This window comes from Penicillium daleae, assembly GCF_028827525.1.
Source record: "Penicillium daleae strain IBT 16125 chromosome Unknown utg000007l_segment0_segment0, whole genome shotgun sequence".
Classification (NCBI taxonomy): Eukaryota; Fungi; Ascomycota; class Eurotiomycetes; order Eurotiales; family Aspergillaceae; genus Penicillium; species Penicillium daleae.
The window spans coordinates 454,624-474,503 of NW_026623155.1; the positions used below are offsets into that span (position 1 = coordinate 454,624).

The following is a 19,880-nucleotide window of genomic DNA, read 5'->3' on the forward strand; positions in this document are numbered from 1 at the left end:
GATTAGAATAAATGTGGCCTTAATGCCTTAGCCCAAATTCATGCCTGGGGCTTAGCTGGCGCTCCTCAAAATCCTGCCTCAGGCCCCAATGCCAGCAGATCACCTGACCGAGCCGAAGCGAAGCCAAGCCCTGCCGCACACAAATCATCCGCCTCCCGAACGACGACATCTTCTCCCATCAAACCAGCTCGCCGTCGCGACCAAGCCTTCAAGATGCCGGTCAGTATTCAACCACCATGACCCTCGAACCTATCCCAGTGTTTTCTCTCGACACTCTCCCCCGTACCCTCGCCATCCAGAAATTTTGAATCGCCAACTAACACCTCCATTTTCACCTACAGAGCCACAAGACTTTCCGCACCAAGCAAAAGCTTGCCAAAGCTCAGCGTCAGAACCGCCCCATCCCCCAGTGGATTCGTCTGCGCACCGGCAACACCATCAGGTAAATTGCGCCCTTAAATCCTGCACAAGAAGACACATACCCGGAGACATGCCGCAAAAAAAAAGAATCGAAGGAGGAGGAGGAGATGGAAATTTCCAGACCCAGAAACCCGCACAAATCGCACCTTAGCCGTCAAAATTCCACACCGCACCACTGCATCAACGCAATAACTGACAACATCTCTTTTCAAATAGATACAACGCTAAGCGGCGACACTGGCGCAAGACCCGTCTGGGCATCTAAACTAGTCCCGGACAGCACCCACCCGGTCCTCGCACACCATTTCACCCCCGGACCAACGATGTTGTGTGTTTCGATATCCTAACGACGCAATACTACCCACCCCCACCAACCACATTTTCCAGCACCCTTGAACGCGCTAGTTGTAATCGAAGAAACTACGTTCAAGCCCGCAACTGTCTATTCACATCGGGTGCAATTTCACCAGCCGACACGACACGACCGTGATTCCAAAACCATCATGTCCTCTTGTCGCGCTTCGACTGTTTCGTTTCTTTTCCCCACGACCCTGCTTTCCGAATCGATTGGGAATAACGACCTGCCCGAGTGCTTGCCATTTTCGACGACAGTTGCCTGAATTGAATACTTTTGATGAATTTACTTTTTTTTTATGCGGATTTGTGCTGGTGGGGGGGGGGATTTTTTCGCGGTTCGGAGGTGGCTTAGTGGGGAGGTTTTTTATTTCCTACTACAAAAATCTGATGGAATTGAATTGACGTCCCTTTTGTCTTGCAATATTGCTCTTCCGGGGTTATTGACTGCGCATGTGTGAGTGATTATTCTCGTAGGTTGGCGCTGATTTGACGAACGGTTTTTGGTTTTACATCAACGTTAGCGTCATGTCGATTCCTGTACTGTACACAGAGGCTTCAACTTCAAACTTGGGATCTCCTATCTGGAGAGATGTAGAACGGGGTTGGGCATGGGTCTGGAGATACTAAGCTCAAGCTTGCCTCAAATTCTCTGTCAACCCGGCGAGCCAAATATTTGAGATTGATGGGTATCGAGGATGTCGCCTCTGTCCCACCTCTAGGCTATTGTCCGTACTGAAGAGTTAACCTAGTAGCTACCTGCTCAGATGGGAGATTAAGTATGAATAACAGGGTATCTACCTCTAAACCTGCGAGGATGAAGTGAGTATCAACCTAAAGCACTAAAATCTATAACAGCCAACCTCTCAAACAAAGGAAATAGTCGACAAACCCCCCAATTTATAGCCCTGCGCAAGCGTCTTGCCTCTAACCGTCCACCGCGTAGGTTGATACTCAACCGGAAGCCTTATAGCATTCTTGCCATAGTATACCCACCAGTCCTCATGCACATATATCCGGTCAAGGCTCGCCACGAAAGAAAGCCACATAACAATGCTCTGATCACCATCGCGCAGAACAAACGATAGATGTAGAGCCCTATCTGGGTCGACAGAAGTTAAGAATGAGCCCCAAGCATAGATGAACTTGTTAGGTTCGTAGGATTGTGGATTACCCGGCGAGGCGAAGAAATGTATAGTAGTCGGAAGCTCATTCAATTCAACACCGTCCGAGTAGAGATTCGTTTGAAAAGGAAGATGTAAATAAGCCTCAATTTGTAGAGCAAGGCCCTGGTCCGGTCGAGATGGGTCGGGTATTCAAGAAACCCTAGGTACACTTCTTTAGTTTTTCACCCACCGATTCAAAATTGCCCTAAAATGTCCTCCATTCGGGCTAGTTGTTCCTTGGGGTAATGGATACTCTTCTCGATCCCTTGGATGCCGTTCGATTCATCCTGGGACTAGGAGTCTCTCGATATCTCTCTTGCTCTGCGGCTATACAGGCTGTCTACCGGGCGTACAGCCCTCTTGTCCGTTTCCTCCTCTCCTCAATATCCGTGACAGCTCTAGGTGGCTTATCGATAAGTTGTGAACCCGCAGGTAACTGGCGGCTGCAGGAATCATCGTAACTCTTATCACAAGACAATACAACAAGTCGATAGTGGTTCCTCATTGATATACCTGAATTCGACGGCTCGATTCCTTTCCACGTCGTTTTTGAACCTAGCAAGAATGATGGTTTTTGGTGTCTTTCCCGTGACAATGTAAGAGGGCAACAACCGGTCGTTTAAGAGCACGACAAAGGAGGCTAAAAACCGGTCGATATTTTCGTTTTCAATGACGAATCTGAACGTTTCCCGAGGTTTGATGGAAATTGTCAACTGGATGGTATCTGAGGCAAGTGCAACCTTTTGGGGGTCTGTCCATAGTTTACGCACCCCACCAACTGTGCCCGCCGAAAAGTTACCATAGATGCTATCGCCTTGAATAATAAACTGGGACGCAAATCGATCATCAACCCACGACATTATGACGTCGTATTTCTTTTGTTGGGCGATGGTAGAGAAAGCTTGATGGGGTATGGAGCGAAGTGGCATTGTAAAGTTCAGTAAATGCTTGAGCAGTCCGTTAGCAGAAAATCATCGCGGGACACATTCGGTTCAAAACTTGGAGGGATTGCTAGCGAATGTTCTAAGTAATCCTGGTTGAATGGGAATACGAGGTGTTGCGCGTCGCGAGCCAAATTGTGTCAAGGCTAGTTGGTACTTCAGCAGGCACTGATAGGTAAATATAAATATGCTTATGAGCGGAGGCGCACCTGATGACGTGGCAGAGGCCCAAACTGAGCCTCAGCCTCTCCAGGCATCCTTCTTCAGAAAGGATCGTCTATTAGTGCGCCAAGAAATAGGTCTCATCCTTGTATATTTCTTCGGCCTCTGCTCCCGTTCGGGGACATGGGTGAGCCCAGTTGACGAGTAAGGACAATACCAACCACCGACGCGTATCATCTCAGCCACACTCTGTTAATTCAGTCAGCTAAACTTCAGAATATATCTTGGTCTGACGTTAGTGATAATCCTCCTTAAGGTACTATATATGAGCGGCACCAGGGGAATAAGAAGCTACCGAGCAGCGGTTCGATATCCTACGGACACACCCCTACCTACAAGCCATACATGAACGACGTAGGAGGGCTATAACAGAAACACACAGACATACACACAGCAGACACAAGCACAACAAATGACGACCCCGGCGCTAGCTAGCGTTACGCCCTGTGATAACTGCGGTGCAACAGTCACGACTCCATTCTGCACGCAATGTGGTGTCAAACAGACACACATGCAACAGTCTCCCTCCGTTAAGTTCTGTGGTACCTGCGCTGCAACAGTCACGACGCCATTCTGCACGCAATGTGGATCGCCCAGCAACACCAGCCGCGAAGTCACTTCTGCTGGCATTAATGTTCGGGTAGTGCCATCCACGACCCAAGCTTCTCCATCAGCGCCGTCAGTGACGCCATCGCCGGCATCCCCCGCGAAGGTCGTTGAGATCGATAAGGCGATCGCTGCGACCGATGGCCTCTCCCCAGGCATCGACCGCGTCATCCAGGCGGATTTCGACTACGTGTCGGGTCTGTGGGGCAGCGAAGAGATCCTCGTCCTGGACAAGGCAGCTATCAGCGAACTGCTGTACAAAGTGCTCCAGGATGACCAGACAGCCGGCTTCTTCCGCGGCCGCGACGTCGTCTCCGACAAGGGAGACAAGCAGCAACCGCCTTATGTACAGCTCAACTCTGAGGACAGCGAGACGTTTCGTCCGTATCGGATCGCGAAGCGCCAGGACGGCCGACTCGTCCTCTATGGCCATGCGGCTCTATATCGAGCCAAGCGCGCGTTGGACCGTGCGAAGAACCCGTCCGTCACGCCGTCGGCAGCAGACTTGATCACCGAGCTCATCGACATTGGTCATGCGGAGGGGGTGCTGCTCGCCCCTAAGGGCTCGGAACTCTGGGGGCGCGTCCGGTCGATCGGGTCGGCGCTGAACGATGCCGGCGGTAAGAAGCTTATGCTGCAAGCGCACGAAACTGTTCGCGACAGACTTGGAGCCTCCCGTGCCCGCGAGTTGGAAGTCGCCTGGGACGGGGTCGGCGACTGGCTCGGTTAGCTCGCGATGTTAGCCGATGTTGGCCCTGAGGGCGAAACGCGGTGGCTGGAGACAAAGCGCACAGAAGAGTGAAGTACATGTGACAGCATTGGGACAGAGACAAGACTCCAGGGATATGAGAGGATATTGCATCAAGTACCCTTTTGTCCGCTGTTGCGATCATCTGCCTTCTTGCCATGTTATCTGCTTGCTGCACTTTTCTGCTATTCGCCGTTCATTCGTTCTTGCACATATAGCTGTCCTTTGCACCGGTCCTCTCCCATCCATCCATCGTATGTTTTTCTAAAAAGGAAAATTGTGTCTTGTAAATTGCTTCAGCCTTTCAATGATCTCCATCATATATTAATCTACTTCCACAAGCAAAGCGCAACTATTAATTAACAGATCACGAATTTTTCCTGTTTTCCAAGGTGTCGCGACTACTAGTCATTTTGTCTACCTCCCTTTGTTCAAGACTCGCATTCGCTCAAGTATATCTGTCGTCGTGCGCACCTGTACTTGTTGACGCCTGCAATGTGATTATTCTACTAGCTCCTGCCACGTGTATCATCATCTATTACATTACACTACCCTAGCACACCCACAAACTTTTGCAGAAAACTATTCCAATCTCTCCACTGGCCGAGTCTGCGCACAAGGAAGATCTGCAACATATGCACCTATATGTATGTCTATGCATGTATATGCGTGGATACGTATTTACATATTATTGTGTGATACTCGTTGCCTTCTACAGACTTCCACGTGAAAATGAATCCAATGCAAAATCTTGTAGCTGAGACTAATGTCGAATTTAACTCTTCAATTTTCTCTTAGTATTCCCCACTATATAGTACTGTTAGATATACAAACATGGCTCTCAGGAGGCTCTATGGAGATGCCTTGGATGATGATTATTCTATCCTTAAAGCAAGGGTCACCGAAATCGCAGACACGTTCCTCCGAGACATTTCTTTTCAGATGCCTGATCAACAAAACTGCAATTTGGAAATCGAGGAGAACGTATTACGGCGCCTCCGATCAGACAATTTTCCAACAGACTTCATTCAAAGGGTATAGAGGGTCTGAGTAAACGCGGGGTGTCAAATGTTCAGTTCAGCCGCATCATCAGGTAACTTTTTGCGTTGCGCGCTGTGTGTGCTAAGATTGAGAAGTTGGCTCGTTGTAGGCTTCGTATCGTCGTATTACCAGATCTAGACCCCTTGTCTTTCACATGGATGAGTTTGGAGTTATTTCAGGCGGTGTTTACCATGGACGCTAGAGTATACGCGCATAATATATCAGGGCCGAACCCACCAACAAGAGGAACTTTCCACCCCGATACAGACTGCACCTAGCTAGAACATCTCAATTCCGTTCACTTAGTTTTGAAAGTATATGAACATCGAGTAAATCGCCACAGCTTCACTTGAAACCCGAGACACGCCTGTGGTATATTCAGTAGGTACAGTCCAGCCATGGATGCCGCCGCACTGTGATTATGTCAGCACCAAGAGTCTCCAGGTCACCAACGCAAACGTCGCCAAAAGTGAACAAAAGTAAAAGACGTAATTGATGCCTTACAGCCTTAGGCTTCTATTTCCACGCCTTTGCCTATTTCGGCCATCTAACACAGTACCGACTTTCCACCACCATTCGAGTTTCACAGTCTGCGAGAGTGGTTTCAGATTCCCAGTGTTGATTCGAGAAGTGAATTGATGTACCAGCATCATGCCAGATTCTGCTTCAGAACAAATTGAGTATGGCTCCATCTGGAGAAGTTCAAGTATAGTCAAGACCAGCCCAGGACTCAAATGGAACAAGACAGGTCAACACAGTCAAGGCATAACGCCGATCACATTGGTCACCGGATGGAATAGAGGCGCTCCTTGCTCTACCGTACATACACCTCTACCTGTCCAAGCATACTCTAGTGATCTCTACCAAGCCACAACTCAACTCTAACAAGAAAGACCCATCGCATTGTCTTCAACAACTTGAGGAAAGAGAAAGGAATTTATTCAGCCTGGCCCTACCTCAGATCCGAGTACATGACCGAGTACTACTCGAAATGTCAAGCAAACTAGAAACGCCGTCTTGGAGCAACGTGAAAGGAACAAAGAAAACGAGAAGAATCCCCGAGCTACCAAGGTCCTCCATCCTAGCCCTGTAGCGGGCTACATGATGCCGAATCCCTGGGGGAGGCAAGCTTCTATCGTCAAGCCGGACGTGGTCCGGTGTGGTGGGGAGGTGTGTATCATGATGATGTTTGGGGGGGAATGGGATGTGGGGAGGCATTGTAAAGATGTGGAAATCCGTGGCAGCAAATCATAAATCGCGAGAGATGGGACATGTTTAGCGACTGTGAAAGGAGGCTTTGATTAGCAATCTGACTTTAACAAAGCCAAGTAGACACTCTGCTTTCATGCAACACCTGGTGTGACTTACTCCTCGGCCCACTCGTTCTCGCGGCGGATCTGGTCCTCCTCTTCGGGAGTGAAATCATTCTGAATATTGAAGGTCTTGCGGATTTCCTCGGGGGACTTGCCCTTGATCATGTTGGCCACAGTCTTGCAGCCGACATCGAGGAGAGCCTTGATATCGAGGTAATTGGCAGCCTGAGAGATCGCATTAGTGACAGCTCGAATTTCCTCCTTGTCATCATCGCCGGAACATGATGCGCCGAGGGAAATAGTGCAGAACTCACCAAGATAATCTCAAACAGCATCTCCTGGTCCACCTGCATGAACTTCTGATCCCACTCATCAATGTCGGTGGTCTTGCGGCGGTTGTCATCGTCATCAGTAGCGCTCTGGGGGTCATTCTTGTGGTGCTCACACCACTCGATGACCTTCTTCAGGACAGCCTCGTTGACCTGGATGATGGTAAGCGAATAAACCTCAACGAACAGAACACCAGACATGATGTCCCGGCGGGAGAGGCACTGACATTGGGGATCGGAATGGCCTCGCCGGAGTCACCAAGATCCTCCAGCATATTCTTGATCAGGACCGAGCGCTCAGCAACAACGCGGTCTATTCTTCATCAGTAACTGCGGGGGTCTGCACTGGCGCGGGGCGAATCGAGCGATCGCGCTCGCCTCTACTTACCCACTGAGACATCGACACCATCGCTGCTGGTAAGAGTGATCTGGGAAGACATTTTGAAGGGTGGTATATGGCAGTGACGGAGGAACAGAGAAGGCACGACCTGGAGTGACGAAGCGATGAGTGGGTTAGCTTGGAAGGAACGGTGGCAAGACAACGAAGGAGCGACGGAGCGACGGAGTTGGTAGTGGAAGAAAGCGAAAAATAGGAAAACAGGCACGTGGGACTCACTTTTGTAGAGACACGAGATCTTGGGGGGGAGTAGAAGGTGTGGAAGAGAGAGTTAGAAGACGAGAAGATGAAGGTGGGGAGGTTGAAGAGGAGAACGGGTGCAGGTGAGGTTGGTGTTTTAGTCAGGCCCGCGGCTCTGCTTTGCTGCTTTCAGCCCCCACAAAATGGCACTGGAGTAGTCCGACAGCCAAACGGCCAGCGGGTGCCTAGACTTGGTGAAGATTAATGACGAGCAAATAATAATGTGACCAAAGTAGGATTCGATGTTATGAAAGAGTGACGAATCAAGTGACGAATTAATGCGAAGATTACAGTCTTGGCTATAATTCTGAGAGGTCTAGTATGCTAGTATGCCTAATCGAGGAAACTAGGGGTAAGGTTGCTCTCTTGAAACAATGAAAGTCGTAGTACTAGGCATAGTCATCGTGGCATAAGTGTTAACTTTCTTATACAGGTGAATGCTCCTCTATCGCTTCAAAGCACAGGGTCTATGCCTAATAGAGTCCAGCGCCATTGGGCTGCGCTCCCAAACTAGTGCCTTTCTGAACTATCACACCCGATAGATCGATCCGCATACCAGAACAGGAGGTACACAGGACACGCAAGTCTTATTATCATTACTCGGTAGTTGAATCCACATTGCAGGCGGAAGCTAAATTATGTCCTCACGGAGTATCCGTCAGGAGAAACGAAGAACTAGTTCACTAGGTCGGACTTGGTGCGCAACTAGTCTCGAGTCCTGGTTCAGCTGTACTCATATTATTCTGCCGCCAGATCGCGCCAGTGATATCATCGTCAACTTCAACGCGTCTTTTTCTTTTTTTCTTCTTTTTGATCTCCCCCTGCAAGAGCCTAATTCTTTGCCTTTTCTATCTTTCCCCCCATTCTCTTTTTCCTTCGACACCTTCATCCTTTGTCTTCTCCCGCTGCTCCCTCTGCAGCATGTCCCGCCCCCTGAATCATGTGGAGACGAACCTATCTACTCTTACTACTCATCCGTGTTTACTTTGCGCTGTCGCCAAGCTATCTACACCCCGATGAGAACTTTCAAGGCCCGGAGGTCTATGCCGGTATGTCCACAGTCCAGGGACAAGATCCTACCATTGTCGCATACCATTTCCTGCTTCGCAACATGCTCGGATTTCCATCGCGCTGATGAAAATTGTTTTGCGACCGGCTGTCGCGGATCTTTGCGATGCGCCCGTTCCGTCATCTCCCTACTCCCAACAAAACAGACCATCAGGTTTCCCCTTTTTTTCATGAAGACAACTAATCCAAATACCCTCTCTTATAGGCCGTATCTTTGGCTACCCTTCCAAACTCCCCTGGGAATTCACAGTCGACCACCCCATCCGCAGCGTCTTCCCACTATGGCCCACCTACGAAGTCCCCATGAGCCTGTTGAAATGGTTCTACACCGAATACAGCACTGGGAACCCCCCACCACAACTGGTCTACTATGCCCTGCGAGGAGGCATGTTCCTGCTGAGCTTTGTGTTGGAGGACTGGGCGATCTATGAGCTGGTGCCATCCCCGCGCCACCGCCGTGCGACGGTTGTCCTGGTGGCCTCGTCGTATGTCACCTGGACATATCAGACGCACACCTTTTCCAACTCTCTGGAAACACTACTGGTAGCCTGGGGCTTGGTTTTGATTCGGCGCATACTCGAGAACAAGGTTCGTGCCGGTTGCGCCTGTGGGGAAGGATACTTGCTGCTGGGGGTATTCGTAGTGGCCCTTAAACTAACTGGTGTCTGCAGCAACGCTCGTCCTTCTTTTCCTGCGCCGTTCTCTCCTTCATCGCTGTGGTCGGTGTCTTCAATCGAATTACCTTCCCTGCATTCCTTCTCATTCCAGGTCTACAATTGTTGCCATACTTTCAGCGCAAGTGAGATTCCCTCGACCTACACCATGTATACAACCACCATACTAATCCAGTGCAAGACCAAGCTCCCTCGCAGCAATCCTCGGCTTCGGGGCTCTCTTCGCGTCAATAGCAATCTATACAGACACCCTCTTCTACCGACCCTCCTCGACCTTCCTCTCCGCCATCCGCAACCCAATCATCACCCCAGTAAACAACCTCCTCTACAACTCCAACACCTCCAACCTAGCCACCCACGGCCTCCACCCACACCACCAGCACTTTACAGCAAACCTCCTCCAACTCCTCGGCCCAGTCTACATCGTCATGGTCCTCTCCCTCTTCCGCACCCTCCAAATACCCACCTGGCTTCGCAATGCCCGCGCCGTCTCCGCCCTCTCCGCAACCCTCCTCCTCTCCATCTTCCCCCACCAAGAACCACGCTTCCTAATCCCCTGCGTGCCCCTTCTGCTCAGCTGCATCCGCGTACACCGCTCGCGCATCTTCCTCGCCGCATGGATCATCTTCAACGCGGCCATGGGCTTCCTCATGGGCGTGTACCACCAAGGCGGCATCGTCCCCGCCCAACTCGCCATGCGCACCATCGTGTCAACCAACACAGCCGCTCAAGGCATAAAAACACACCCCGACGCCTCAGTCTTCTGGTGGAAAACCTACTCCCCACCACAATGGCTCCTCGGCGCAGAAAACAGCTCCACGCCCGCGATCACCACCCTCGACCTCATGGGTATCCCAGGCGTAGACCTCATCCAGCGTCTCGACCAATCCGTCCCACGCTGCGGCACCGTGTCACCCGTCTACCTTGTCGCACCGACATCTGCAACGTTCCTGGACGAGTACGCCGCGACGGGGGCACCGCGTACACCAGATCTCCAGCTCTACCGTCTGTGGACATACCGCAAGCATCTGAACCTGGATGATTTGGACTTTGGTGGTGATGGGATTGTCCCGACGCTGGCGCGGGTGATTGGGCGAAGGGGGTTGGGGGTTTGGTCTGTACGGCGAGCTTGCAATTAAGAGCGTTTTTTTCCCCATAATTATATCTTCCCCCCCCCCGTCTTTTATGTCTTCTCTTCTGTCCTCTTCTCTCTTATACCTTTTTTTGTTACTGGTACTGTTACTTACATTGAGTGGTTGGGACGGTCATGGTTGGGACGGTCATGGTTGGGTTTGGATGGGAGATATGACTACAGTATAATAAAAGCAGACGCAGACATGCCCCCAGATTCTCTTTTTAGAGTACTTGAGGATCGCTGGGTGAGCGTGATGTCGTTTCTCTTTCCATTCCTTTACCACACACTTGATTATATATGTTTTGCTAAGATAAAGGGCATTATGTTATACTGTAGTTAGTTCCAGGCACTTACTCAGTCCAGACAAACCGTCATTTCTGACAAATTAATTCCCAACTGCCTAGGCAGGGCAGACTTCGCCAAATCTAGTCTAGTAATCAATACAGCACTTACGGGTCAATATATATTCGATCAGTACTCCGTATCCATAATATAGCTGATCACCTATAAACGCCGGGGGGGGGGGGAGTGGGGCGGCTAATTGCACGGCTCCACTACAGTATACAGTATGTAAAGTATCAAGTTTGCAATGAGTGCGCATGATATTGATAGTCGATCTCCGGACAAGTGTCACTCCACTCCACTCCACATATCCTACATACTACAGTAGGTACACTAAGCCCATATCCTCAGCCGGAGGTAGGTAGGTGCTAATCCACAAGACAAAGTCTCAAAGACTCGCCATACTATACCTTCCAAAATCTAAACCCCGCAAACACCTTTAAGGGGGGGAAAGCATAGTATCAAAGACAAAAAAGAATATAAATTCCAAAGGCACACTTAGCTTATTACCTAGTTCCAGGAATTCCCAGTATTCCTCTGCGCCGGTGGTCAAACGCAGGCCCGATCTGCCGGGGCGGGTGACGAAACAATCGGTGGAGCGTGATCAAGCAGGACATCAATACGAGGTGTATCTTTGTTATATCTTGTGTGGACTCTGTTTGTGGTCCTTTTAGGGGGGTATGTTTTATATTAAATGAGTAGGAGAATGAGGAGAACTTGATAAAGCCCTCCTTGGAAAAGCTTAACTGTGTTTGTCGGCGTATATGTGCCGTGTTATTGGACGTGAGTATCGTGATGAAGTATCTCGGTATCGCGGGGATGTTTGTATGGGAAGGAGAGGGTTGGGGCTCTATATGGGGATGGAGAGTATATTGAATTTAATTTTGGTCAGGAGTTGTCCGTGGACTGTTTGGTATGTTCTTGCTGAATGTGTCGTATATGGAATAAACCATGCTATCTTGCGTCAAGCAAACCACTTCCGCAACGGCACTTTCCGTACTGTATCCCTGCATAAGGAGGATAATCTCCAACAAAGACACGAAAAGGAAAGATCCCCAAACTATCCGCGTAACGCTCCATCGATCCACCATATATACGCGGTCCCTCCCTCAGTCCTCTCTTTCCAATCTACCTTCTCATTATCTCTACATCTTTATATACAGTCCACCCTTCCTACTTCTCTGGTATCTTCTTCTCACGACCGTTTAGACAAGCTTTACCACAGCACGGCACTCCTCTTCCCGTGGTGTCAGACCCATCTCAATCTCTCATATTCCAGACCACAAAAAAAAGACTCGGTGCTGCGATACACGCCCTTATCTCACCCACACGACCACTCCCTTCCGCCCAACAACCGGCAAGTCTGGAGAGCTTTCGATATGCCTGCGAGGCTGAACCGACGACAGCCATGCAGCAGAGCAGAACCGCCCAGACAAGTATAGGCGGGGACTTTGGTTCCAGATTGTGACCCACGCGGGCTACTATCTCGCAGGAGAATAGCCATTCTCCGACATTCCTCTATCACTGATCGTGTTCATTGGAATCTCTAGACATGCACTCCAAAATGACAGAGAGCCCCTCGAAACTTGGTGAGAAACGAAGACATCAATAAAAACCCGGCAAATCCGTCGTGATCCGTCGTTGCTAACCAGTGCGAATAACAGGAGCGTATCGAGATCGCCCAGGTAGCCGACGCCGATAGTAAGACTGTCTTCTGCCGGGCTTTGAATTGTCTGAGCACTCATTGTCATCTCTTACAAGTTACGGCACTCTTTCAGTGCGTCCGCCGTTGGGGTCTCTTCGCCTTGCGATCCTTTCAACCAGACTCAGCGGTGGGATCGCGGTATTCTCTCTGCCATTCCTTTAAATGGACACGCGTGCGATGATGGCATATCATGTGGGCCACTTGCATCTCAGTATATACTGGCAGATGGGAGGCTGTCATGGGTAGTTTGGCACCAATCCAACGCCGACTTGGACAGGTTTCATTACAAGGGAACTATTTTTGGCAGAGCAAAAAGTAGTCGCTCCAGTGGCAGATACCACCTAGGACCGAGTGAGTCCTTCATCTACGCCTCAACCTTCTTCCAGACTTGTCTCGGGTCCCTGGAACTTTCAACACAACTCAACGTCTTGCTGGGTATGGACAAACTCGTATCCCCCGTGGTGTTAACGCCAGTCAACCACCCCCAATACCTAGATATCGCCCGTACCTGCGTGCCCTTGAACATATCAGTGCTTGTCCCCTTTTCACAGGATTTACCAGAGCGGTATTTCGCTTTTCCATACACAACACCGTCGTTCGTTGGTATGACGAATGAAGGAGTCTTCTACAACTTCTTCTACACCCCTTACATTATAAACATACCAGCAGCACAAAATCCCGATTTCCAAGCCGATTTTGACCAGCACAGCGATATCCCAACACCAGAAAATCCCCCGAACCCGCCGGTCACAATCTACCGCGAACGGTATACCATGATTCCCAGTTTACAAGGCACCTCCCGTCTTGCTAGGTATCCAGCTGCATCACCGCTATTTACATCATTGACGGGAAAGCCATATGAAGGATGTCGGGGGTGTTTATCGATTAATTCACGGTGGCCCTCCGTCGAGATTGGGAAAAGACAACGAAACACGGGCTCGCGGCGAGAATACATTCTAATACCGTAACTGCCATGTCTGTGGTAGCCACCACCCCGAGCTCCTGCCCACCATTCTTCATCAAGCGTCACCCGAGAGGACTATATTCGACAGGAGCCTTGACAACCTCATTATCTGGGTACACGGGATGGAGACTCGGGGATACGAACAACTGCCACATCCCTCCTGACTGCCCATCAAGCCCATTGTGACTACATTGGTGACGGACATGCGTGGAGATGGACACGGCAATACGATGGGGGATGGGAGTCGAGTCGAAGACACCGTGAGGAAAAACACTCGTCTGATAGAAAGATTGTCCACGACACTCCAACCAGTTTATTCCTTTTACAGATAACTTGCTATTGTTATTTAGGGGTGAGTACGAGGATGAGTACTACATCCGTCCGTCTATCTAGAAATCAACACTAGCGAAATGAAGATTTTACACTCATCACCTGCTACTTCACCTGTTAACATGAGTCCTTACTATGCAGATTTAAGCTCGAGCATTCCTCTAGATGCTAGTAATGCTTGCAGAAATAATTAAAATATACGTGTTCTCATTGATATTGATTTATAGGATGAGGTGGTCAGGTCACTAGATCGGTAATAGGTCAGCCGTAAGTGGGAATCGATTCGCGTGACTAAAGCATGTGGACGGCGGGTGGCGGATTCACGCGAACGACTCCCTGTCCCTGGGCCCGGGTTTGATGGAATAGCTTGAATGATTGAGTACTAGCATATCTACGCTAGAAACAGCCACATTCCAGATTTCATTCCCCGTCCAAATGATGCAGATCAGGGGAAGTCGATCTATCAACCAGATATGTGGAGATGTACTTTACGAGGTCGTACATTTAGCGAAAACGTCCCATTTTGCCCATTAAGTAAGTACATGACAAGTCGTTTCGGGCGGGAAAGGTGAAGAGGGAAAGAGAAGCAAGAGAGCCGGCGTGAAAACTGGTCAGGATACAGAATACCAGGACTTTGCAGACTCAACAAGCTGGAATCAACTCTGGTCAGCGCTGTAAGGCCTCGGCCACAGCCACCGAACAAAATTCAAAAAGGGAAATGTGTAGGGAGGGAAAGGGAAATGGAGAGTTGGGGGACATTTCTGCCAAATGTAGGAGATCGACAGTAGCATGATTGGTATTCATAAGAACGTAACAAAAAGAGAGGGAACAGATTGAAAAACGTCGACCACGTTTACTCCTCGTCATCATCCGGCTGGTCGAACAGGAAGTTGGCGGCCAGCTCCTCGTTCTTGTCACAGGCGAAGTAGGCCTGGATGACGGAATCCCGAGGGAAGCCCAGACGGCACAGCTGTGAAAAAGTTAGTCAAACATGTCCAGACGTAAATCGAAACCGGGTCCTGATACATACACGCTCAATTGCATCGCGCTCCTCCTCCGTAACCGAGATCGCCTGAGTACCAGGGGGCAGAGCCTCGTCATCCTCACCAAGGTCCTCAGCAAGCAGCTGAAGGAACTGTTCAGAGTTTTGCCCGATAATCTGCGCAATCTGGGGGTTACCCGCAGCAACCTGTTGGAGGATAGGCTCGAGCATCTGGGGTTGCTGCTGAACTAGCTGGCGGAGCTGCTGGAAGTGGGGGTTGTTGCGAAGGAAGTCCAAGTTTGCGTCACTACCAGCCGCACCTCCGGCACCTCCAGACCGAGCACCACGACCGCCACCCTCACCAGCCTGGGCAGCAGCCTCGAACATGTTGAAGGGTTCCTCACCACCGGCAGTGGGGGCCTCGGCATCAGTCTCGGCCTGCTCCTGCTCATGTTGCTGCTGTTGTTGTTGCTGTTCACGTTGGGCGCTCTCGGGGATACCCTGAGGAGAAACCGACCGTTAGAAAGGAGATGATTGGAGGGCGTCCAGGAAAGTAGCTTACGTTCAGCAAGTACTCAATAGCACGGTCCGGGTTGAAGAAAGCGGCGCGCATGGCCCGCTCTACCATGGGTCTCTCAAATCCCATAGCTTCCATCTGCTGCATGGCACCCTCGGCAGCACCGCCCATAGCGAGGGCAGAGGGATCACCAAAAGCAGCAGGCTCGGTTGCTTGTGTGGGAGCAGCGCTAGCCGGGGATGGGGTGGCCGGTACAGCGGGTGTAGAACGAGTGGCAGGAGCGGGAGCAGCGGGAGCTGGAGCAGCAGGCGTAGCAGCGGGAGCTCTGGTGGCAGGGGTTGAGGGAACCGAAGAAGCAGCGGAGGAGGAGGGGGCAGCCTTGGGTTGCTTTGAGAGAGTTAGTATGAAGGGCAAGGTCTATTGAGGACAACACCCTCCGAATTTTCCCAAGCGGAGGACGACCGTTCTTTTCGTACCTTGGCGGGCAAGCAGACTAGGAAATCCTTCTCTTGAATGTTGTAGGACTCGACAGTCTTGTCATCTTGAAGAATCTTGCCTATACCCCGGAAAGACTGGTTAGCGGACATGCTCTGCGAGGAAGAGAGCTCTTCCATGGCAGACACAGCCTGAGGCGTGACAGCTGTGACAGCCACAGCTCCCCTCGCCTCCGCAGGCCTTTCTCACATCCAGAATCACGTACCAGAGTAGATAACCTTCATGCGTTCCGCGCCATAATCAGGCTTTTCTTGCGAGATCTTCTCTTTAACCTGTCGGACCTGTAAAACGCAAAAAAAAAAAGAAAAGCCAGGTCAGCCCCGCACCAGGTGGCGTCAAGCGAGCACATCGCAACAGGACAGCGGGAGAATAAGTTGAACATACAGTTTCGGAGGGTTCAACCTCGATCACAAACTTCTCTTGCTTGAGATCCTATATAATGACGAAGAAACCGTTGTCAGCACGTCTGTAGCGGGTAGGATGGCTAGATGGTGAAAGGGCTGGCAGGGACGGACCTTGAAGGTAAGCTTCATTTTGGCACCACTGGGAGATGTGGAGGACAGAAACTAGGACGGGAGGGTAGATAGAAGAGGGACCGGAATCGAAGATGGAGATTAGGAGAGTGATGGGGGGTTGGAAGAAGATGTGAAAAGCGATGGTCAAGGGTCGGAGGTCGAAAGAAGTTGAGAGGGGCGCAAAGAAGTGACGATGATGGCCGATGCCTGAGGCGGTGCCCGGTGCCTGAGGCGGGACTGGCCTCACCGCCCCACTTTTTAGTTTTAGTCATGGCGAATTGCATAGGGAACTATGGTTAGTGGGATAGGGTGTAGTTTTGAAGTTCATCGAATGGAAAGCTTGATGATCAAGAAGGGAACACGGTATGTCTTGCCATGATCTGTCATGACTGTCAAGGTAAATGTACATCGAGCGACCATGTCTGGTTGTGCGTCTTGGGACGTGACGGGCATCCCGTTCTAGTGAACCTCGGGGCTAGACCAGAGGCAAACTACAGTTCGCAGCTCAAACAGTGACAAAAGACCCGGGTATGAGCATGTAATGCAGCTTCTGAATTGACCAAACTCGGTGCCAAGGTTGATATTCCAAATCTCAAGCTTTACTCGGTTGCACCGAGCACAGACAGGTCTTCTCCACCATCCATGTCAGAAGGCCTCGCTTATGAGGCATCAACCCACAAAGCCCTGCACAAAAAGGCGGAATTGACAAATGGCACAAGACGGCAGAAAGGGTTCAATCCCTTCTCCCGGATCATGCAAGTGACCCCGAACTCTTCTGTCCTCGATCGTCGATCTACGGGACCCGGCCCATTGTATACAATCCCAGCTCCCCGGTCAGTACACACCTCATCGAACCTATCGGAGTCGGCCCTCCAGGACGCAATTCTGTACCCTGAATTGATGCATAACCCACAGAAACGACGCTGGCCAACGAAATCTCTCGACAGACCGACTTTTTCAGGGGAGCCGGAAGATTGTGGCGAGTGCCGAATGACATATCACATTCAGCCGCATCGGAGATCGGGAGGGGACGATCCGCATTGATGAACCCAGCAGACAGTCTCGCTTGACTGTGGGCACGCTGGATGGATCATATAGATAGTACGGGAGCTAGCGGGCGGATGGACGACGCTATAGAAAGGATAATTTCCCATTCGGCTGGTTTAGCCCTGTCAACCCCGGGGTAGTGATAGACTCGGAGGATTTATTAGATTGTGGCGGAGATGGATAACAAGGATAATAATCCCATTGAGATATATCAATTCGCGACCAGGGAGTAATTAGAGTATACTCCGTGTAGCAATTGACATAGCATTGACACTACTTTCCTTAGTCTATCCCACTATTCAACCTCCCGGGCCTCCCCAGTCTCCGCAGGCTCTAACCAACATGCCGGGTGGATGGGTCAGATGGATCTGACCCGAGAAAAATGACATGTTGAACAGGACTTGCAGAAGGGTGCATTTGGAGATGCTCGATATACTTCGACGCCACGCTTTCGACTAGGCTTTCGCCCCGTCCCGCTCCACGCGAACTGCAGTGGTCAAGATCATAAATATGAGCCATTGCCCTCGTCCTGCAGGGGGGAGTTTCTCCTGGACAACGACAAGTTTTTTCCAGTCTGCCTTCTCTGGCTCCTTCCCATCCACCAACGTGGACACACATTCTCTTCAAGGCCGTCGTGGAGGCCAGAACCAGGTTACTGAGCTAAACACTCGGTGGCAATCGTTCTTTATACTCTGTATTTGATTATCATTCTGATTCTGGTTCACACCCGTCCTGTTACAAGCTACCACGTTCTTTCCATATCCACCTTACAGTCTTACTCCATTCATTCCTTCACTATGTCTTCTGCAATGCTTGTATACTCCCTCGCTGGAGCTGCAGTACTCTCTGCAATCATTGTTACAATCTTCAACGGCCTTGCCTACGCCGCACTGCAATCATTACCCTCACATACTTCAACAACCGGACTAGCCCCAGTCCTCCTCAGCATTCTGACATGCATCACCCTGCTAGCCCTCAGCATCCTCATCAACAAAGACCTCCGCAGCGACATTCACTGGCCAACATGGAAAATCGGCATGATCTACTTCACCGGCGTATACCTCGTCATCAGCGCCGTCTCCGTCACCGGTACAATAGCCTCAAACGATCTATACAACTCACCACACCAAGGAAACATCTTCATCGCCCGATCCATCTTCTGGGCCCTTTCCGTCCTTACCCAGGGCCTCTACTACGGGTTCCTCGTGGTAACCCTGACCCAACGCAAACCAGGCCAAGATTGGCCACGCTCCTATGTACAGGAGCTCAAATCGCTCTCAGAAAGCCCGGACCCAGTCCGTTCACCAGCAAGGACACTCTGCGATCCATATCCGGAATTGAAACAGTTTGATACGAGACGCTCCTCGCTGCGCAAGTATCCCCGTCGTTCAAATCGTTTCTCGGGTGGAACCATCTGCATCGAGAGCACGCGTACAAAGTACGACTCTTTTGATACGAGTTCGTCTACGCTGTCCTCGCCGTCGCCCTCGCCAACAACAGAGCACACGCCACAGACGCAGGCGCAGTTGCAGACGCAGACAGACCCCTTCGCAGACCACCATGCCCATCCCAATCTTAAACGCACCTCCAGCTTCCGAAGCATGCCCAGTCTCCGCCGCGAAGCGAATATCCAACTCTCACTAGACAGCCTCGTCCAAACCTCACCCACAGCATCAAGTTTCGCCCTCGACTCGCCCTCAGCATCAACACTGACTCTCCCAGAGACATACGCATTCTACAGCAGTCATTCCCACTTACCTACATCTACCCCGGCATTCACATCATTATCAACACCCTCATCCCCACTACATTCACCTACATTCCCCACCTCCAGCTCAGCTTCAACACGCGAGCAAAACATCCACCCCCTCTTCCGCTCCACGAGTCCCTGCCCCAGCCCAACACCGCTCCCGGGCAGCACAGTGAAAGCTTCCCCGTCTGCGGGCCAGACGATCACGCAAAAGACGCTGACGCGCATGCGGTCTGCGCGGGAGCTGAGGCAGCTCCGGAAGGAGGATTCGCCTGGGGCTGGGATGTGGATGGGGATGGGACGGGCGGGGTATGTGAGGCGGAGTATTACGCAGTATGAGAAGAGGGGGGATTTGAATGATTTGGTTGAGGAGAGGTAGGGGGCGTTGATATATTGGATGGATGGGATGGGAGTTAGTTGAGCGATTGATTTTGATTTTGATTTTGATTTCTTTGGTTCGTCTTTTGAAGGTTTTTCATGTTGCTTTTCGTGTTGGATGCGGATGTTTGGAACTTGGGATAATGACATGGTCTGGATGGATATGGGATTGATGATTGATGTATAAATGGGTTGGATACT

At 50.7% G+C, this 19,880-nt stretch overlaps 6 protein-coding genes across 6 annotated transcripts; 3 read left to right on the plus strand and 3 right to left on the minus strand.

Moving 5' to 3' along the window:
* Positions 1-138: 138 nt before the first annotated feature.
* Positions 139-754, plus strand: N7458_007402 (60S ribosomal protein eL39). Its single transcript, XM_056910784.1, has 3 exons — positions 139-219; positions 342-442; positions 637-754. Exons 1-3 carry the CDS (start codon positions 214-216, stop codon positions 683-685), a joined length of 156 nt encoding a protein of 51 aa, XP_056763610.1. The 5' UTR covers positions 139-213; the 3' UTR covers positions 686-754.
* Positions 755-3,782: 3,028 nt separating this feature from the next.
* On the minus strand, positions 3,783-4,528 carry N7458_007403 (uncharacterized protein; the record flags this gene model as incomplete). The annotated part of the gene is made up of 3 exons (XM_056910785.1): positions 3,783-4,148; positions 4,215-4,439; positions 4,502-4,528. The coding sequence occupies 3 exons, from the start codon at positions 4,526-4,528 to the stop codon at positions 3,783-3,785; spliced, it is 618 nt and encodes a 205-aa protein (XP_056763611.1).
* A 2,334-nt stretch (positions 4,529-6,862) lies between these two features.
* skpA (SCF ubiquitin ligase subunit skpA) lies at positions 6,863-7,580 on the minus strand (the record flags this gene model as incomplete). The annotated part of the gene is made up of 4 exons (XM_056910786.1): positions 6,863-7,036; positions 7,126-7,293; positions 7,368-7,453; positions 7,529-7,580. 4 exons carry the CDS (start codon positions 7,578-7,580, stop codon positions 6,863-6,865), a joined length of 480 nt encoding a protein of 159 aa, XP_056763612.1.
* A 1,137-nt stretch (positions 7,581-8,717) lies between these two features.
* Positions 8,718-10,658, plus strand: smp3 (glycosylphosphatidylinositol-alpha 1,2 mannosyltransferase smp3; the record flags this gene model as incomplete). The annotated part of the gene is made up of 4 exons (XM_056910787.1): positions 8,718-8,826; positions 9,051-9,433; positions 9,517-9,644; positions 9,701-10,658. The coding sequence occupies 4 exons, from the start codon at positions 8,718-8,720 to the stop codon at positions 10,656-10,658; spliced, it is 1,578 nt and encodes a 525-aa protein (XP_056763613.1).
* A 4,190-nt stretch (positions 10,659-14,848) lies between these two features.
* N7458_007406 (putative UV excision repair protein (RadW)) lies at positions 14,849-16,522 on the minus strand (the record flags this gene model as incomplete). The annotated part of the gene is made up of 7 exons (XM_056910788.1): positions 14,849-14,965; positions 15,026-15,478; positions 15,540-15,881; positions 15,971-16,050; positions 16,195-16,270; positions 16,374-16,421; positions 16,505-16,522. The coding sequence occupies 7 exons, from the start codon at positions 16,520-16,522 to the stop codon at positions 14,849-14,851; spliced, it is 1,134 nt and encodes a 377-aa protein (XP_056763614.1).
* Positions 16,523-18,348: 1,826 nt separating this feature from the next.
* On the plus strand, positions 18,349-19,680 carry N7458_007407 (uncharacterized protein; the record flags this gene model as incomplete). Its single annotated transcript, XM_056910789.1, has 1 exon — positions 18,349-19,680. The coding sequence occupies one exon, from the start codon at positions 18,349-18,351 to the stop codon at positions 19,678-19,680; it is 1,332 nt and encodes a 443-aa protein (XP_056763615.1).
* Between the last annotated feature and the right edge of the window lie 200 nt (positions 19,681-19,880).

Bases quoted from the DNA above. Each gene is read 5' to 3' on its own strand.
- N7458_007402 (XM_056910784.1), top strand. The intron at 443-636 runs GTAAATTGCGCC...CTTTTCAAATAG, and splicing joins CGCACCGGCAACACCATCAG to ATACAACGCTAAGCGGCGAC.